Source organism: Mya arenaria, chromosome 1 (assembly GCF_026914265.1).
Source record: "Mya arenaria isolate MELC-2E11 chromosome 1, ASM2691426v1".
In the NCBI taxonomy this organism is placed as follows: Eukaryota; Metazoa; Mollusca; class Bivalvia; order Myida; family Myidae; genus Mya; species Mya arenaria.
In genome coordinates this window covers 11,971,642-11,990,883 of record NC_069122.1, presented here as the reverse complement: position 1 = coordinate 11,990,883, position 19,242 = coordinate 11,971,642, and the positions used below count along the sequence as shown (strand labels likewise).

The window sequence follows — 19,242 nt, the reverse complement described above, 5'->3', positions numbered from 1 at the left end:
TAATGTTATACTTGGGCGATACAAAAAAGTGAAAGGCAACTTTTTGATCAGACGGGCTTGAATTTGAACTTCCTAAATTGTGTTTTGGGTGGTAAATCACAATCAGTAGTGGAACTGCACTCGAGGGAATGTCAAAAGGTTTCTTCAACGAAATAAGGAAAAAAATAACCAGAATGTTGTAGGGAAAATGACTCATTCGGAACATCTCGGCACTTTTCCTTCGAACACATTAAAACACTGCAATTAAATACCATTATTCACAAAATTACGAACTACTTCTACTGAAGTACCGGCGAACATCCGAGGTTGTTTTCGATGGAAAATGGCCGAGGTGTCCCGAATGGTCAATGTCTATGATGTCATCAAGTCACAAAAACAGGAATTGACACATGATTCATACCGTAGTATTCTGATGTTTACACTGTTAAAAGACCTTCCCTAGTATTTTATCAATCTTGATGTTTTAGTGTTTTTGTGTGTTTTTTTTTTTTTATCAAATCAGAATTAAACTTTGCACAAAAAACACACCTAATACCTTATTTGGCGTTATCAATCCGTGTTTAAAACAAAATATTGCTCATTACAATAAAAACTACTCACCTTTTTTAAAATGTTTCCTTCTTAAAACCAACTTAAAACACATCAGACAAATACAACTGTACACGGGGTGTAGTTTAAGGTAATAAGTGTACAAATGAAATTTGTATTCCTGATGACCACATATTATGTTGGTAGCATTTGAAAGGGTTTTATGAGTACGAGGGTTGTAAGTAAACTTCGTGGACAAGTGGTATAATGCTATTAAATCAACAACAATTTTTATAAAATGCATATCATTTTAAATATACAGTTTAATCGAAAGTAAAACATCGAACGATGTATCCTCCGTCAAAACAAGTACGTGCACTGCATGGGAGAATATTTTGAAAAAAAATGTGACGTGACGTTATATGTTGGCGTTTTTACGTCAAAGTGCTCCGTGGCTGTGATAGGGTATACTGTAAAGCCGTTGTAAAACTTTTTATGTTCTATGTATTTTGACACGTGTTCCGTTTGTATTTTTTGACTGCATCATTTTATTTTCTCTATCTTAACATACTAATCATATTTGAATACTGTCCACGAACTTACGAACAGCCCTCGTAGAAAAGACAATTATACATAATCACCAGTACCCACACACGTATTGGAAACAAACTTGTTTGGCATTGGAAGATTGGAAAAAAAAAATCACGTTTCGTTTTAGTTGAAAATTAAAATCAAATATTCAAACTGCAATAAAATTATTAATGATGGTTCTTAGGACACGCTTTAAACATACAGTCGAACCCCGTTAGCTCGAACTCGCTTGGCTCGATTTTCTCATTGGCTCGAACTGGATGTAAGGACCAATTTCTTTATAAAGGTAAACATTCTTGGCTCGAGTTTTCCGAGGCTAGATGTATTTTCACCGGTCCCTGGAAGTTCGAGCCAACGGAGTTCGACTGTATATGTAATAAGAAAGAACTACCCTTTCAAATGATACCAAACTTATATGGGGTTACCAATAGTTTGATGACATGAACAACTTATTTGTATATCGGACATCTTGAATATATTTAGGTCGTATTTATCATTTTAAGTTGTCCAGTCATAGTTTAAATAACAACATTGTCTGTATACTTGACATACTGTCTAGCAACTTAGTTAAGTGGTCACCATTATATTTTGTCCAACTAGAATGTAGTATTTCAAGTTTACAAATCCTTTTTTTCAGCAAATCAGCAGTCATTTGTTATTGATTTTAATCAGGTGAAGCAATCTACAAGCAGTGGTTGATTCAGTAAGTGCGTAGTTTACACACTAAAATGTAGACCACCAAAAAACCCTTGATATAGTTTGCATGTACTTACACAAAAAATGGATATGTGACTGTGTTGCATAAAACCATTTATTTCGTAAGTATACACTAACAATCTTTAACCATTACTTCATGATCACAGATCAAATTGTCTACTGACCGACCATCGATCTGGCCGACAATCCAACTCCAATTTGCAAAGTGCCATACAGGTATTATATTACAACAAAAATATAGGTTGGATTAAAAATTTATTTTAGCATGTACATTCAAAATGTACTTAAACATAACAGCGCAATTACTTATTACTTTATTTTGGATTTCTGATTCTTTCTTCAGAAATTCATCTATAACACCAAATATGGTAACAACTTATTAACAATTTCTTCAACATCACTCATTTCTCACTTTTCATTCAATTTTTTTCCTTGAATTAAATTAAAACAAATATGTGCACTTACGAAACGTTTTAATTCTGATTTAAATGTACATGAAATACAAATATCTAACTTGTTAAACAATAAAACCGTTTCAATTATAAAACAATTACAACAAGTACCAGCACAGCCAGCAAAAAAGTCAGTTTATTTTGCTGTACAAGACAGGGTTATCATGGCAAATGTTAAAGGGACTAGACACCAGATGGTATAATTGCAAGAAAAAAGAAAAATGTCAAAAACTTACATACAATTGATATCATTGTGTGCAGCACATTGAACCTTACTTACTGATGTATCACATCACTTATGACACATGAATCTTTCAGAGTTTTTACTTGTTCTCTTTCCAATTCCTAATTGACTTGGTTTGTCTACCACGTAAATACCGGTAAATTTAAAATACCGGTAGCGTCTATATATGTTTATGTACTAATATCATGACTTTCACAGCGTAATTACATGACTTTGTATATACACTATAAACTGGGAAACCATTATGCGCTATTTTAAAACGGGTTTACTCAGCTGAGACAGCGACAAAATATTCTTTTAATCATTTAAATAAGGTATTATCTGCCTCATACTAGCTTGTATTGACAATTGTAGGCATGTCGTGTGGAAATAATGTATTTGCCATTTTTGAAACAATCTGGTGTCTAGTCCCTTTAAAAAAGAGCCATGACGTAAACCCCGAAGCTTGTCTGTTTTTTTGCAGTTGAAAAAAAGGCATAACAATTGTTAAAGGAAGAGCTATGTGCTTTTATTTTCATAACCTTATCATCTCTGGCAACATATGTAAAAAGTTTCATTTAAAAACCTTTGAATGTTTTTGAGTTATGGCCAAGCTTTTAGATTTTACAACAGTTCTACACCATGACTATGACATTACCTGAGCTTTTGTTCTTTCAAAAACAGATAAGCTAAAAAATTGTAATTTGCACTGGCTGGAAAGGCTCACTGGTATTTAAAAACATTCAGAGCAAGTAAAAATATTTCTGTTATATGCTTTTCATTTATTAAATATTAAAAACTTAAGTTTAAAAAAAATCCCATCCTATTTTAAAAGTCTGTGGCACGCTACTGAAATAACCATTATTTAAGATTGCCCTAAGCAATGGCAATGGAATAAAATATGTCATGAATATAAAACAAATGAATCAAACGGTAGGCAAGTGTACCCATATCTGAGACAAACACTTAACTACAAAATAAAGTTGTGTATTAAAACTTCTGTTAAAGTCAGTATTATTAAAACCTCAGCAAGAAGAAGCAACACTCATCTGTTATTTCCAGTCAAACAAGGGCCATAAGTCCACAATTGTTCAAACCATAGCTGAGGACATTGCTACACATTATGGATGCCAATGCAACTGTGTAAAAAAGAGGACACCAGTACAAAATAGGAGTATGCCCATCACACTATAGACAAACTAATCATGTTTTGTATAGATCAGATAAAATGCAACAATTTCAATTTTGAAGTTTTGGGGCCAAAACAGAGGAAACACCATGACTTTTCAACCCCTTCTGAATACGAACACCTTTCAGCCCTTAGACTTTTCAACCACTATTCTTAATGCTTTTCAAGCCCTGCCTGTTTGGACTTTTCAACCCTTATTTTGAAGACGTTCAACGCCTACTTGAAATATTTTCATCAAAAGTTTTTGTAGGATTTTTTTCAGCCTATACAGGGGCAATTAAAAGAGTCAGAGTTACAGAACTTGCTATATGCTTGTGCATTGTCAATGGGAACAAGTGTACAAAGTTTCATTTGAATACTTTTAATGTTTTTTGAGCTATGATTAAGATTAAAGTTCTTGCACACCAACGCATATGACAATGATACTTAGACTATAACTGTATTTTTTTTTCTTTGAAAAACAAACGAGAGAAAAATAAAGACATACCGGGTATACAATAAAATATGACACATTTATAAATAACAAATTTTACCCCCTTTCACCATATCAAGGGTCTTTAACAATAAGGATTGCTATATGAGTTATATTATCAATTAAAATGAAATATAAAAAGCAATTACAGCCTTCCTGCTTTCATCTCTCTAATCATACAGTCTAAGTTACAGAAAATTGGTGTTTTGTTCATTAGACTTACAAAATAGCTTAAATAGCATTTTACAGTTTAAATCGTCATGTTTTGACAATATGTAATACCTGAAAAAACTTTCTTTTAATGCATTGTTGCTTCAAATGACGCAAAAATATGTGTTTATGTCACTCATGATTTTTGGAGGATTTCACAATTTATATATAATGGCCAATGTAATACATCATGGGAGTATTTTACTTCAAAGATATAATAAAGTGTTAATATAATGCTGATAACTTCCATTCTCAATAACTACAATAAATAAACAACTTCTATTTTTAAACTTCATGAAAAATGGTCGTTTCTTTTCACTAGCAACTGCAATAATTTTCAGCCAAAATTAATCTAAAATTCATCAAACAAAAATAAAAAAATAACTAGAAATGTGTCCATAGGACACGGATGCCCCCACTTCGGTTTTTTGTCACAGAAAATAAGCCATAATGATTTTTGAAGTATTTTTGGCAAAAAAGGGCCGTAACTCCTAAATGACTAAAGCGATTTCCATGACTATCGAACTTGATCAAGATATTATGGTCACAAACATGTGTTTAAAGTTTGGTGAGGATTGGACAAACAGTTTTCAAGAATTAGATCTGAAACAATCTTCGGGACGTATTTTTCAAGTCTTTTTTTGCAAATAAAGGGCCGTAACTCCTAAATGACAAAAGCGATTTCCATGGCTATCAAACTTGATCAAGATATTATGGTCACAATCATGTATGTAAAGTTTGGTGAGGATTGGACACATACTTTTCAAGAATTAGATTGGAAACATATATTTTTGAAGTATTTTTGGCAAAAAAGGGCCGTAACTCCTAAATGACTAAAGCGATTTCCATGACTATCGAACTTGATCAAGATATTATGGTCACAAACATGTGTTTAAAGTTTGGTGAGGATTGGACAAACGGTTTTCAAGAATTAGATCGGAAACAATCTTCGGGACGTACGTACGTACGTACGGACAGACGTACGTACGGACAAGGGCAACCCTATATGCCGCCACTTTGTGGGGGCATAAAAATTGTTGTGGCCTTCTAAAGCAATAACATTCAATAACAAGTACTAAGTGCCCTTCCCCTTGAATTTTCCCTGACGAAAAAAAATCAATAATTAATTTTATAACAAAAGCCATCATCAAGAGTTGTACACAAGGATTTTGGGTTTCTGGGCCTTGATGGATGCAGGCCCATGTAAAACCTTGGCCCGCTTTAGGAAAGCATTGACCATCTGACGAACCACTTCGTCAAAAAACATATGCGATAACTGTGAATGTAGCTTGGACTTGAACTCAAACGAAACCTGAAAAAAAGATATTTTGTGAAATTTATATTTTACTATGATTATGAAAAATATATATAATGATATTATAAGTATACATCAATAGCAAACTGAAACCGCTTCTTTAAATAAATGTATTTTATAAGATTAAAAGGTTTTGTTTGAATGTCATAACATAAAACTGGCACTGCTTCCAACTTCCATAATCGATTCATTATACAGGTTATATTCTGTCAAAAATACTTTTGCCTAGCAAATTAGCTGTTAGTAAATGTTACTGCTCTGAACTTTTAAATACGCTTAAAACACACCAATTTCAATACAATTTAAAATCAAACATCTGTTTGTATCGGTAGCTGCTAAGAATACACAAAAAAGTCATTATTATAAAGACATACTGTTACTATGATCAATTTACAACTGTTTTATAAAAAACAAGTGATTTAATCAAGCTCAACCAGTGTAGACAAACTCCAACTCCTACGCAGTAATTACCATTAATGAGTGCTGCATTTTATAATGCAAAGAGAAGGAACTGCAGAATTTTATATCAATTAAGTTCCGCATTCAAGTCTTTCGTGTATATATAACATGTAAAGTACAATACATGTATGTTTGCACTTCAATGTGCCAGAAGACAATCACCATTACACTTAATTGAATGAAACTTAAGTGAACGATACAAAGTTTAACAAGAATACATAAGGGCATAAAATACACTTCAAGTAAAGTTACCTTTCCCTTTGCAGGACTGATGGTACAATGTTTAAAGCAATAATTTGACATTCAATTATTCACTGAATGGTATACTCACAGAAAAGTCGAGGGTGCATGTGTTAGGTTGATCAGGCAATCCCGGACTGAACTTCCATATAGTAACCAGGTGACTGAACAGCCGCCCGTCCGTACACACAGACTACAATAACAATACATTACATAATTATACAACATTTTAATATATTTTGCAAGACCATTCAGAATAATTAAACAGGTCGTTCTCTTACATGATTTTCAGACCAGCTCGACCAGGGTAATATCTCAATACAAAACCACCACAGATAGACTTTTAGAAGTCTTATCCTAGTGTTTTTTTCAATATAACTGGAATGGGACTGAGGCCTTACTCAATGTGTCCCTTTCACTATAATTGGGAAGAATAATTTTGCCTAGAAATTAACAAAAAAATGCTTTGATGTAAATTGGTGTATTATCAGCCCCAAACTAGCTCATATTAACAATTCTATGCTGGTTTTGATCATAATACTGTATTTGTCGAATCTGGAAACATCTGGTGACTGGTGTCTAGTCCCTTTAAGCAATAAATAAACAAGTTATTTGATTAATTAAATTTTAGGGTCTGGGTCTCATATCACTAAATAATCTTCTTGCTTCTAAACTTCAATAGGCCATACCTTTACTATACTTGGTCGATCCAACGTCACACGTGAAGAGTACCTCTCATGCACGGGAGGAAATCCGATTTGAAGTTTACAGTCGATAACTTCAGGCCGGCGGTTTGTAACAATCGACTGCGTGCACCATGGTACAAACTGGTTGTACTTTTCAACTTCCGCAACAATATCCCACATTTGTGTGTCTGAGTAACTGAAAGACATAATTAATGATAATGTTTAATTTTTTTTACAATATATGCAGTTAAACTTGTTGCAGAATGAAAAATCACATAGTTACATACTTGGTAAAAATTATGTTAGTAGTTACAACAGCTTATTTCGTAAAGCAATCTTTAGATTTATTTATAACTTACATAGAACATACATGTATATAAATGATTATACATGAATATTGACTTTATAAATATCGTAAGAAGTTGTTTGCTCTGACATTTTGTTCCAAAGAATGTCAGAACTCATGAGCCACATTCTCAATAAATTAAATCAACAGATCTAAAGTTCTAAGTATAAAGAAAATAATACTTAATAAAACATCATCAACATCTAACAACTGGTTGAAAGGGTTAAAATAATCTATACTTCCAGTTCAAGAACAAAACAAATAGTTATGCCAGTAGTCTTTACCCAAGTAGTCTTCTTTCTGAGTATTCCTTCTTTTTGTTTCCATTACCAGAAAAAGGCAGGTCAGGAAGGGTGAAGAAAGTCCTGGTCTGTTGTATATTCACATTCTTCTGACCAGCTAGATTTGCTATATGCTGACATCGTATACATGTTACTCTGAAAAGTGATAGGAAACTTATGATAATTTAAAATCATTAGAAGCACTTAGAACTGTCTTCTTCTGCCATGTGGTCAACCGGCAGGTGCCAGCTATGCCATGTCATGACTTTCTGATCCAAACACGTGTTAAAGGTATGATGAAACCAGAAACATTTGAATACTGTGAGACCTTTGACGTAGTGACAAGATCAGCATCTATGAACTTTAAGTGTGGATCAGTAAAATACTGTCCAGTGCATCAGCCGTGTTCAATTAAAGAATTCATTCTTACTATTGAATGGAACAACCTTAATGACAGAGATAGTTGTGGGCTTCATATCAGCACTACATCTTCTGCACTAATTTATTCCCATCTCGCACACACTGTTTTCACAATCTGAACTGTAAGGTCTAGCAGTCTGGTCTTTATGGCCTTAAAACCCAAGGCCTTATTGTCTCAATATTGGCTGGATTGTTATTTAAATTTTAATCTGGGACGTTGAGTCTTTCAATTTGACAAGTATGGTCATTGAGACTGAATCTTGGCTGTATCCTGAATGGGCCATGCCGCACATATTGAACACTAGCATATGACAAGCTTAAAGGATATATAAGGATGGTATAAGAACATTATTGACCATGAACCAGACATAACAGACCATATTTTGGGACAATAAACAACTGCATATTTGTGTATATTTATATGTACTTGTTTACTTTATGAAAAAAACTAATCATTTTAAAATGTGTTTGTATTCTTACATCATTCTGTCATAACTGACAATTTAACATTTCATTCATCAGGGACATAATTATTTTATATATTATTTTATTAAATAAAGATTCAATTCATATAAATATTTACTATGATATCTTGTAAGTGTACACAGGTCTTTAACACCAAATGGAATTCACTCATTTTCATGGGAATTTGACAATGGTCACATAACAAGCGTCAACTGTTTGACTGCAATTGTTCATGGTTTAAAAGGAATTTGTACAAGGATTTATTAAAATATGAAGAGAATAAGGAGGCACTCAAAACGAAATGTCAGTAACATTATTAATTATGGTCTGTTGTTCCTCTAGTAGCCACAATAATGCTTGTAAAAGGAACTTTTTTATCATGCAAATGAATGTCCGAATGTTAAAAATCTTCCCATAATGATTATTATTTTTGGGACTCGCACACATAATAAATAATTCATTATGTAAGAGTAGAGTCGCACAAACAAAAATCATTGAAGACTCTAAAGCCTCTGATTATATGGACTAATTCCTCTAGGCTCTACATGGTCTGTAATGTCCAAAAATATATTCCGAATCGTGCTAAAATATGGTCATTATGTCCCAAAATATGGGTCACGGACACTACGGACCATGGACATTACGGACCAGACATTACGGACCAGATTTAGGGACATTACGGACCATCTTCAGAAACTTACGGACCATCATTTATAATGTTTTTAAACATTATTTTTTAATTTATTCACTCATTGGTCTTAAATTTGTTAATAAATACATGATTATTAGTGCTCAGTATGACAATGATCTTTAATGTAACTGAAAAATCCCATGAAATTCCAATGTTAAACATCAATGTATTTTTAATAACATATTATAATAATTTGAATAATAATGAACGAAATATGTGTTTATCTTATAATTGTAAATATGAATATTATTTTTCACATAATTGTTATAAATGTATAGATCTTTAACACCTTTTGGAATTTCACAAGATTTTATATTGAACCATTGATCTATTCGAACTTCATGGGATTTTTCACAGTTTTATGGAAGATATAACGTCATACTGACGGAGCACTCATATTCAAGTATTTATTAACAAATTAAAAACTAATGAGTGAATAATTTAAAAAAAAAATGTTTAAATCATGGTCCGTAAGATTCCGAAGATGGTCCGTAATGTCCCTAAATCTGGTACGTAATGTCCCTAAATCTGGTCCGTAGTGTCCCTAAATCTGGTCCGTAATGTCTGGTCCGTAATGTCCATGGTCCGTAATGTCCGTAATTCCAAAATGTGGTCGATTATGTCTGGTCCGTAATCTCCATGGTCCATAATGTCTGTAATTCTGAAGGGCAACATTGACAAGTGTGAAAAATTCATGTTATTGTGAATTTTAAATATTTTGGTCAGTTTTATGAAGTTTTGTCACAATGTCATTGTCAGTTTGTGAATGAAATGTATTGAGAAAAGAGAAAAATAATGAAGTTGAATAAAGGGTGAAATGAATTACCTCTTCACGTGCTTTAGATTTCTCAGATTTTGTGTTTCTGAAAGTAAGGAAACTTGTCTAACGAATTTGGTCACCGGTCTGGCCATCTTTTTGACGTTATGTCAAGATCAGCCAATGTCAAGGTCGGCAATTTGTGGTTCTCGGCACCGAAACTCTCATCCGTGTGAGCGCAAAGAAAACCGATACCAACGATTCGACAAAACGTTGCATTGTGGTGAACATCAGAAAATCAACAATACAAAATGGCCGCGCCATACCAAACTCGAGAAGGTAAGATTTTTAGAATATACAGCTATGATACACGCTAAAGAGGGAAACTTTGCATGAGAAATTGATGTTACTATTATAAGAAATAACATTGCAATGCTTTACGATCGCATATTACCCGATTCAAGTTGAATCATTGATGTAAACAGAGTGCGGCTCAAATATTTCCAAACGTTTCCAAACGATCGGTTTTATAAAAAAAACTTCACGTGTTTGAAAAAACCTCTTGTCATTCGTAATTGACATCACAATCAACGTAAGTGTTTAAATGTTATGAAAACATCATCGCAAGTCCACCCTTACAATATAAAATATCCCAATCAAAAAATCTAAAAAAAACACACCAAAACATTATCCATAATTTTAACCAAAAGTGTAGCCTGTAGCGTACATTACTTTACTGCTGTTTTGAAAGCCATCAAATGAATATTACATTTGCAAAAAATTGAGCGGAATGGGATAAGTGATCTTCTACATGTTGATTTCATTGACTTTTTAGAGGGTTTTTCATGTTTCATGTGTTGTCTGATTTGACTATTTCAAATTTGACCATGTTAGATGAAACCTATTATTCTGCCACATTCATATTGTTCGCCAATTAATGTTCACATGATTTATGTTGTTATTGATGTAAGTTAACACAACTTGTTTTGAGACCATCAGTGATGGTTTTTCACATTAGATCTGATCATCTTGGGTTTGAAATCCAAAGATGATAGGAATTCCAGTTTCTTCCTTCTGAATCTCACTGCACTTTTGAGCATTACTTATTAAAAACATTCCATATTTCAAGAGTATTGGTCTTTTCCCCTCAAAAATGCTTGAATTAACACCTGTTCTTTTTTCTTTTCATTTCAGACATAGAGGAGCAGGTCAGATCCATTCAGACTAGAAAAGCAAACCTAAACAAGGAAAATGTGGATCGGGAAGGTCAGTCTCCTGAAAAACAGAGGGTTGGTCTTGGTGCAGGTGGACACTTCGACACAGACATCTATGGTTCACAGCACAGCAAGTTTGAAGGCTACCATACATATATCCCAGCAGAAGATGCTGAGGTATGAATTCATTATCATGAACTTGGCCTATTGATACTCCTTCTCCTTTATTAATGTTTAAACATGGGCATTAGCTAGATTCATTGCAAGTAAGTAGCTGGCCAGTTGGACTCTCAGTTTTTTTCCGGAGGCCCTTGGTGATAAAATGTGAGTTCAAGAGAAGCATTCAAGCAGATTTGAAAAGGATTTACTTACAATAGTTGATACACTTTGGCTGATCATTTAATGAAAAAGAATTGGAGAATGCAAGAAGAACAAGTTAAAGTATAGAAAATATGTGTTAAAATGAATAATTCTACTTTAAATACTTATTGAATCATACTGCATCAAATGCAATTGAATAAAATGTACAAGTAGAATGTAAACTACAAGTTGAATTAAAAATACAAGAAACTATATAAGATGTTAGAGACTTTTAAATACTCATTGTGAAAGGTAGCTGTATTAATTCAATGTGTTTTATTATTTCAGGATGATGATGACGTAAATCCAGTTGAAACAACAGGGCCAGTTCGAGCAGCTGCTCCACTGAATGCGCTAAATGACTCCCTCAATGACAAAGTAAGTAGTTTGTCTGCATTTTTGTAATTAACAAATGGCGCAATATGAGAAATTCCACTGATGCAGATACAGGAACTAAACACATTTATTCTTGTTATTTTTATTGGAAAAACAAGAATTTTACATTTTGTCAAAACAACGCCATTTTCTTATAAGAAATTTTGGGAAAAACACTGAAATTTTATTTTATGTTATTACAGGAGTATGACCCTCTGGCAGAACACAGAAGACAGAAAATCTCTGACAGGGAAGATGAATATCGCGCTAGGCGGAGACAAATGATCATCTCGCCAGAGCGACACGACCCTTTCGCCGACGGTAGGTTGGGTTTTGCATTAAGGCGACCTTTATGTGAATCTTGTATTATTGATTTCATTGAATGGTGTAGCCAAGAAATGGGTAGTTTGCCAAATCTTTGGGTGCCGACTACATTGCAGTTCACTGTAGTGAATGTTAAATTGATGATCGATGGTAAATGTCCTGTTTCTGTAAAGGACAGCATTGCTACTCACTTCTTGACTGGCCATTTGCACACAATGGACTGTTTAATGGAGAAAGAAAGTGGATGAAAAAACATGGTCTGTCTCAGAGGAAAAGACATTAATGATATCTATTTGTGACAAACTTTTCAAAGAAATATTGTTGTCAGTTTTGAACAGAGTTACTGATATCGGATAATACAACCAGTGAAATGCAGTATCAGCATCTTTAGGAAAACATGATTTTTAGGCTGTTGACCGCAGGCCTTAGTACTATTTATGGTCATTGTAAGGCCCATAAGCGCAGATCATAAGAAAAGATAATTTAAGTGTGTGAGGGTTGGAGGGATGTTTGTCAGCTGATTTACAATACATTGACAAATGTGTGCTTTGATATTTTGTGTTAGCTCTATTGTACCTATTTTAAGATCGAGACTAATTCAACACGTTTTCTTTCTAGCTTCCGATGGCTGACAACATCCAACACGCCAGCTACATGTAGATAACGCTCCCAATAACTCAATATTTCATGCATGAGACATATAGAATATTAAAATGCATTCATAAGTCATCTATATAAGGCTTTTATTAAGGAAAAACAAAATTAAATTCTGAAAATGACTATTATAATCTTAAACCTTTTTCTGGGAAAATACTCAATATATTCCTTTTCCAAAGTGGTAAAAGTAATTGTTTTGAACAAATATTAAGTAGGAACTAAATGGTGCTTCAAGGTCAAGATGGCCGTTTTATATTCTAGTCTAGGTTTCTCCATAAGTGTGTGAAAGTGTGATGGATGCAAAGTGTGAGATATCAGTCAAAACAACACTAATTCTAGACTTGTTTTAGGTTCTAGCGTGTAATTACAGAAATGTTGCGGTGAACCAGTCAAGGGGTTTTGGTAAAGTACGTATTCTGTAAGACTTTGTCACCATTTCTTAATTGGAACGCGAGTTTCTGCTTTTGAAATGAAATTTACAGCATAAAACTCACAAAGTTGTAAGAAATTCTGATGCTTTGTTGATTAAATCTCTTATCAGCAGAGGTATTGTTACGAAATGTACAATAATGCTTGAACACTTTTTAATCAGAAGTATTGTAATTGTTTAAGTTTTTTTTATACATTTGTTAAAAGTTTTCAAACAATAGAAATGGTGACAAAAGTCTACAATGTGAGTTGTTTTTGACAAATGAAAAATATTTCTATAATAACTGCTTACCAGTTAATATTGTCCTGCCTGTTAACTAACGTAAGTCTGTTCTTGTTCGTGACACGTGACTTAATAATTGTTCCTGTCGCGACTTTGTGTCGTGACATTTCTGCTTTCTATTACAGGCGGCAAAACTCCTGACCCCCAGGCAAGAACATACCAGCAGATTCTTCGGGAGAAAGAGCTTGCACAACAAGAGGTGGGTTTAACTGTTACTTGTAAAATGTTTAGGGTTTGTGGTTTAAACATGCAAAGACTTAATTCGATGTTCCTGTGAGTTCTGTGGAGAAAAAAGTGATGTTTGCATTTTAGAATGAGGAGAGCTATTCTACTCCCTCTAGCATCAGCCTCAGTGCAGTGTCACACCTTGGAAAAGGTTTTGCATGTGAGCACCTGCCATTTATAACAAGAGAACTGGCTTGTTTTTAAACAGTAACCCGCTATCCCTGATACACCAAGATGGTGAATAATAAACAAGGCAACCAGAAGACTAACTACTTTGTCAAAAGTCATTTATGCAGCAAATACATCATTTATTACATTGAAGCTTTTGTTATGTCTTCCCAACTTACATTTGTATGTTAACTTATGACTTAAGAATTCTTATTAAGGTTTGGTTTGTTATCTAATTTTACAGTGACCATGCATGTTTCACCAAAACTTGTAATCCTTCACCTTAAAAGTGGCGGAATAGTCGAATACGCTTTCTCTATGACAATTCCAGTTTTGCAAGGTTGTGTGCCTGCATGCAATCATAGCTAACTATTTTTAAAGTTTTCTCTCATCCGACTTTCCTAATTATTGTTTGTTTTGCAATCTTGTCACAGAACTTATTTTCGCATACAACATAACATTCATTAAAAAAGTAACATGTATCTGTTGTCCAAATCCCGCAGTAACGTTGTAATGTTACCTTGAATTAAGCTACACATAGTTTTAGACTAGTACATGATTACTATTGGGCATTTCTTACTTATATTACTTATAAATAAATCTATAATTCAGTCATACTGTGATAATGTACTGAAGCTCAATAGAGTTAAAAATGTTTATATTCTAGCTATGATAATGCATATTGGAAAATAGCAAGAAAAAAGGAAAAAAAACACATTTGTAAGAAAAATAATGTAATTTTCCTTAAGTTATTACAATTATTATTATGAACAGTCATAAGACCCCTGATGTTCAACTTCCTTGTTTTCTTGTTTACAGAAAGGACTGAAGGACCAGATGCGGGAGAAAGCCAAGGCTGGTGATCTGAAAGTCGTGAATGGGAGCTCTGCTGCGAAACCGAGTGAAAAGAAACGTCGCTGGGACCAGCCCGCGGGCGGGGATGAGCCCTTAAAGAAACGAGCCTCGACCTGGGACCAGGCTGAGACAGGCGGCACACCCTCACATGTGAGTATGGGAGTAATTTATACAGGGCACACTGTGTGATTCTTCTTATTTAAACTGAAAATTTCGGAATAAGTATAAGTCGTTATTCCTGGCCTCTGCCTTTTAAAGTTATTGAGCTTGTTCGTCCAAACTCTAATTTTGATGACTGAAGAATGCGACTAAGTTCAGAAAGTGTCATTCCATCATTTCATATGAAAATGTCATAGTGTGAGACCAAATGCAAAAGTGAGTCCAATCAAATAAAATTTTAAAATTGTAGCTTGCTTAAATCATAACTGGTATTTATTATTTTACAATCATTCACTTCAGGGCAAGTGGGATGAGACCCCTGGCAAAACTAAGGGCTCTGCAACCCCAGGAGCCACCCCTGGGGCTAGTACCCGAATGTGGGATTCCACCCCAGGACATGCTACGCCAGGGGCTGTAACACCGGGTAGAGAGACTCCTGGGCAACAGCAGGCGACACCCAGTGCCCGTAGAAACAGGTGAGATTTGGGTTTAAATTGAACTATTTTTAGCTCACCTGTCACATAGTGACAAGGTGAGCTTTTGTGATCACAATTTGTCCGGCGTCCGTCCGTCGTCCGTCCGTAAACTTTTACTTTAAACGACATCTCCTCATAAACCGCTTAGGGCTGTTCCAGGAAAAAAGGCCTGGGGGGGCAAGAACGACAGTCCAAAAATGGGGCACCACCAACACAATTTTAACTGCTTTTACACCCCCCACCAACAGAATTAAAATAGGTAATAGACCCACCAGCACCACATTTAGATTAAACTCAACACCACCCTACAACACAATTGAAATTAGTATTTGTTCATGTCATTCAGTAAAACTCTCAAGTCTTCTTTTTTATTTTACTTGTTACAGTGCACTGGTTTACCTTCTTATTTGAAATGCAGAGACAAACTTCATATGAGAATATTAATAGCTGCTTTATTCACAAGTGGCTTAGGTTACGCTCCATCAAAAACTGGCGCACGTCTGAAACACTCACAAACTCCGCGCAGTGTTACTTCCCTTGCAGTACAGTACTCACTGCCTTCACAAATATCACGTGATGATAGAAACGGCACGTGATTGCAATTTACAAAATGGACGGAACACCTTTAAAAGAAATTCCAGCAACATGTTTCATTTGTTTAGAAAATAAACGATTTTATTCCATAAAAGGAAAAAATGCAAAACGTTCGATACATGTCTGAATAGCTAACAACACATCCATGTTGATATTGTAATTTGTAAATGCTACTTTCAATTTGAAAAAAGACCGAACATTTCCGAATGTTTTTTTTAATTGTTATTTTTTTATAAAACATATTATGCCTATCAACTGGCGTAAAGTAATTATTTAAGAAAGGATATAAGAATAAATATATATGATTAAAAAAAATGCCATTAAAAGTTTTCATCCAATTTTGGATGAAAATCTTGTGGTGGCAGTGTTACTGTACTGTTTACAAAGGGAAGTAACCCTGCGCGGAGTTTGAAACACTCATAGCCTCCATGCTGTTACCGTAAGAATAGCCGCGTCGTGAGAATAGCATTCGGACCGGTCGGTGGAATTACCGAAAATCCGAAAATCCCCGTAAATACCGAAAATCCCTTCCATTCTCTGAGGTATATAGCGTTTTCTTTAATACGCCCGGATTTACTACATTATTGTGTTCGAATGTTGTATGCCGTAATTGTTGGAGGTTGGAGAGGGGTGGGGAAGCCTGGGGAGGGTGGGGGTCGTGGTGACTAAAACCCGGGACCCCCTTTCATTTTACATCGAGTGTGCGAGGTGGTTTGTACGCCGGGAGTAATTACCTATTATTAGTGTCATCGCTTGTATGCCATAGTTGGTTGTAGAGAGGGGAAGGGGAGTCGGTGGAGGGGTGTTGGGGTGACTTAAACGTAATCAAAACCAACTAAGTATGATAACAAGATTTATTCATTCAGTTTCGTTTATGAAAATTGTACTGTATTGGATGACACCGCACAGCAAGACACTTAAATGTGCGATCTGATAAGACAGCAGACGGTAATAAAGATACACAGAAGTTGTGTACTTTACATGGGCTGGAGTTATTTTGTTATCGTAGATATTGATATTTAATGTTTTAACTTCAAACTAGTAATTCAATTGATATCACATTATATTTTTTTATTGATTTTCTGATTTTTAATATGTCGTACATTGATTGTTTAATAGCTTTTTTATTGATATTGCTTATAATTAGTTATCAGTTTATCAGGCTTCCCCACCCCTCTCCAACCTCCAACAATTACGGCATACAACATTCGAACACAATAAAGTAGTAAATCCGGGCGTATTAAAGAAAACGCTATATACCTCAGAGAATGGAAGGGATTTTCGGTATTTACGGGGATTTTCGGATTTTCGGTAATTCCACCGACCCTTATTCGGACTCGTTTATTTCGTACCAAAATGCCGTTTTCGATCGCGCAAAGTACGCATAAAATGTCATTTTAAAACAAATTTATACCTCATTTTTGGGCTCTTACGAAGAAAAGACCCACCAACAACACAATTAAAATACGAATTTGCCCCCCAAACAACGGAATTGGAATTTGAAATTTACCCACCTACAAGACAATTTCAACACTAGTTGCACCCCCCACCCACTGAATTTTAATTCGGTTTCGTTCCGACCCCCCCAGGCCTTTTTTCCTGGAACAGCCCTTAGCCAATTTCATCCAAACTTCACAGGAATGTTCCTTGGGTGGTCCCCTTTGAAAATTGTTCAAAGAATTGAATTCCATGCAGAACTCTGGTTGCCATGGCAATGGAAAGGAAAAACTTTAAAAATCTTCTCCCAAACCACAAGGCTTAGGCCGTTGATATATGGTAGGTAGGATCACCAAATGGTCCTCTACCAAGATTGTTCAAATTATGGCCCTTGGGTCAAAATTGGCCCCGCCCCGGGGGGTCATGGGTTTTTTCTATATGTTTATAGTGAAAACTTAAAAAATCTTCTCCTCTGAACTTACTTGGCCTAGAGCTTAGATATTTGTCATGGTTCATCGTCTAGTGGACCTCTACAAAGTTTGTTCAAATTATGGCCCTGGGGTCAAAATTGGCCCCGCCCCGGGGGGTCATGGGTATGCTCTATATGTTTATAGTTAAAACTTTAAAAATCTTCTCCTCTGAACTTACTTGGACTAGAGCTTAGATATTTGGCATGATTCATCGTCTAGTGGACCTTTAAAAAGATTGTTCAAATTATGGCCTTGGGGTCAAAATTGGCTCTGCCCCGGGGGGTCATGGGTTTTCTCTATATGTTTGTAGTGAAAACTTCAAAAATCTTCTCCTTTGAACTTACTTGGACTAGAGCTTAGATATTTGGCATGATTCATCGTCTAGTGGACCTCTACAAAGATTGTTCAAATTATGGCCTTGGGGTCAAAATTGGCCCAGCCCTGGGGGGTCATGGGTATACTTGATATGTTTATAGTTAAAACTTCAAAAATCTTCTCCTCTTAACTTACTTGGACTAGAGCTTAGATATTTGGCATGATTCATCGTCTAGTGGACCTCTACAAAGATTGTTCAAATTATGGCCCTGTGGTCAAAATTGGCCCCGCCCCTGGGTGGTCATGGGTTTTCTCTATATGTTTATATTAAAAAAAATAAAAAATCTCCTCTGAACTTACATTGCTTAGAGCTTAGATATTTGGCTTGATTCATCGTCTAGTGGACCTCTACAAAGATTGTTCAAATTACGGCCTTGGGGTCAAAATTGGCCCCGCCCCGGGGGGTTAGGGTATTCTCTATATGTTTATAGTTAAAACTTCAAAAATCATCTCCTCGGAACTTACGTGGCTTAGAGCTTAGATATTTGGCATGATTCATCGTCTAGTGGACCTCTACAAAGTTTGTTCAAATTATGGCCCTGGGGTCAAAATTGGCCACACCCCGGGGCTGATGGGTTTTCTCTATATGTGTTATAGTGAAAACTTAAAAAATCTTCTCCGAACACACAAAGACAAGTAACGTCTTAATTTAAACTGGATAACATATTTAGTACACATACCAATTTTCAATATGGGCTACATACAACAATTAATAACAAATATACATATATAGATACACACGTAAAATCAAGTAGTGACAAGAGCTTAGATATTTGGCATGATATATCATCTAGTTGAC

General features: G+C 35.0%; 2 protein-coding genes across 3 annotated transcripts in view; one reads left to right on the top strand and one right to left on the bottom strand.

Annotated features, from left to right (window-relative positions):
- Positions 1-2,078: 2,078 nt before the first annotated feature.
- LOC128208274 (coenzyme Q-binding protein COQ10 homolog A, mitochondrial-like) lies at positions 2,079-10,260 on the bottom strand. The gene is made up of 5 exons (XM_052911834.1): positions 10,112-10,260; positions 7,713-7,865; positions 7,086-7,278; positions 6,488-6,589; positions 2,079-5,694 (listed from the first exon to the last, which is right to left on the bottom strand). Exons 1-5 carry the CDS (start codon positions 10,195-10,197, stop codon positions 5,530-5,532), a joined length of 699 nt encoding a protein of 232 aa, XP_052767794.1. The 5' UTR covers positions 10,198-10,260; the 3' UTR covers positions 2,079-5,529.
- A 45-nt stretch (positions 10,261-10,305) lies between these two features.
- LOC128208162 (splicing factor 3B subunit 1-like) overlaps positions 10,306-19,242 on the top strand; it is a 30,069-nt gene continuing 21,132 nt past the window's right edge. Inside the window, exons 1-7 of one of the 2 annotated variants that reach the window (XM_052911617.1) lie at positions 10,306-10,381; positions 11,237-11,433; positions 11,905-11,994; positions 12,195-12,312; positions 13,810-13,883; positions 14,897-15,082; positions 15,392-15,567. In XM_052911617.1, coding sequence (XP_052767577.1) covers positions 10,354-10,381; positions 11,237-11,433; positions 11,905-11,994; positions 12,195-12,312; positions 13,810-13,883; positions 14,897-15,082; positions 15,392-15,567 — 869 coding nt within the window. In that variant the 5' untranslated portion in view covers positions 10,306-10,353. Of the gene's footprint in view, positions 10,382-11,236; positions 11,434-11,904; positions 11,995-12,194; positions 12,313-12,561; positions 13,380-13,809; positions 13,884-14,896; positions 15,083-15,391; positions 15,568-19,242 lie in introns of those variants that run through there. The other variant, XM_052911703.1, reaches the window with a different exon arrangement.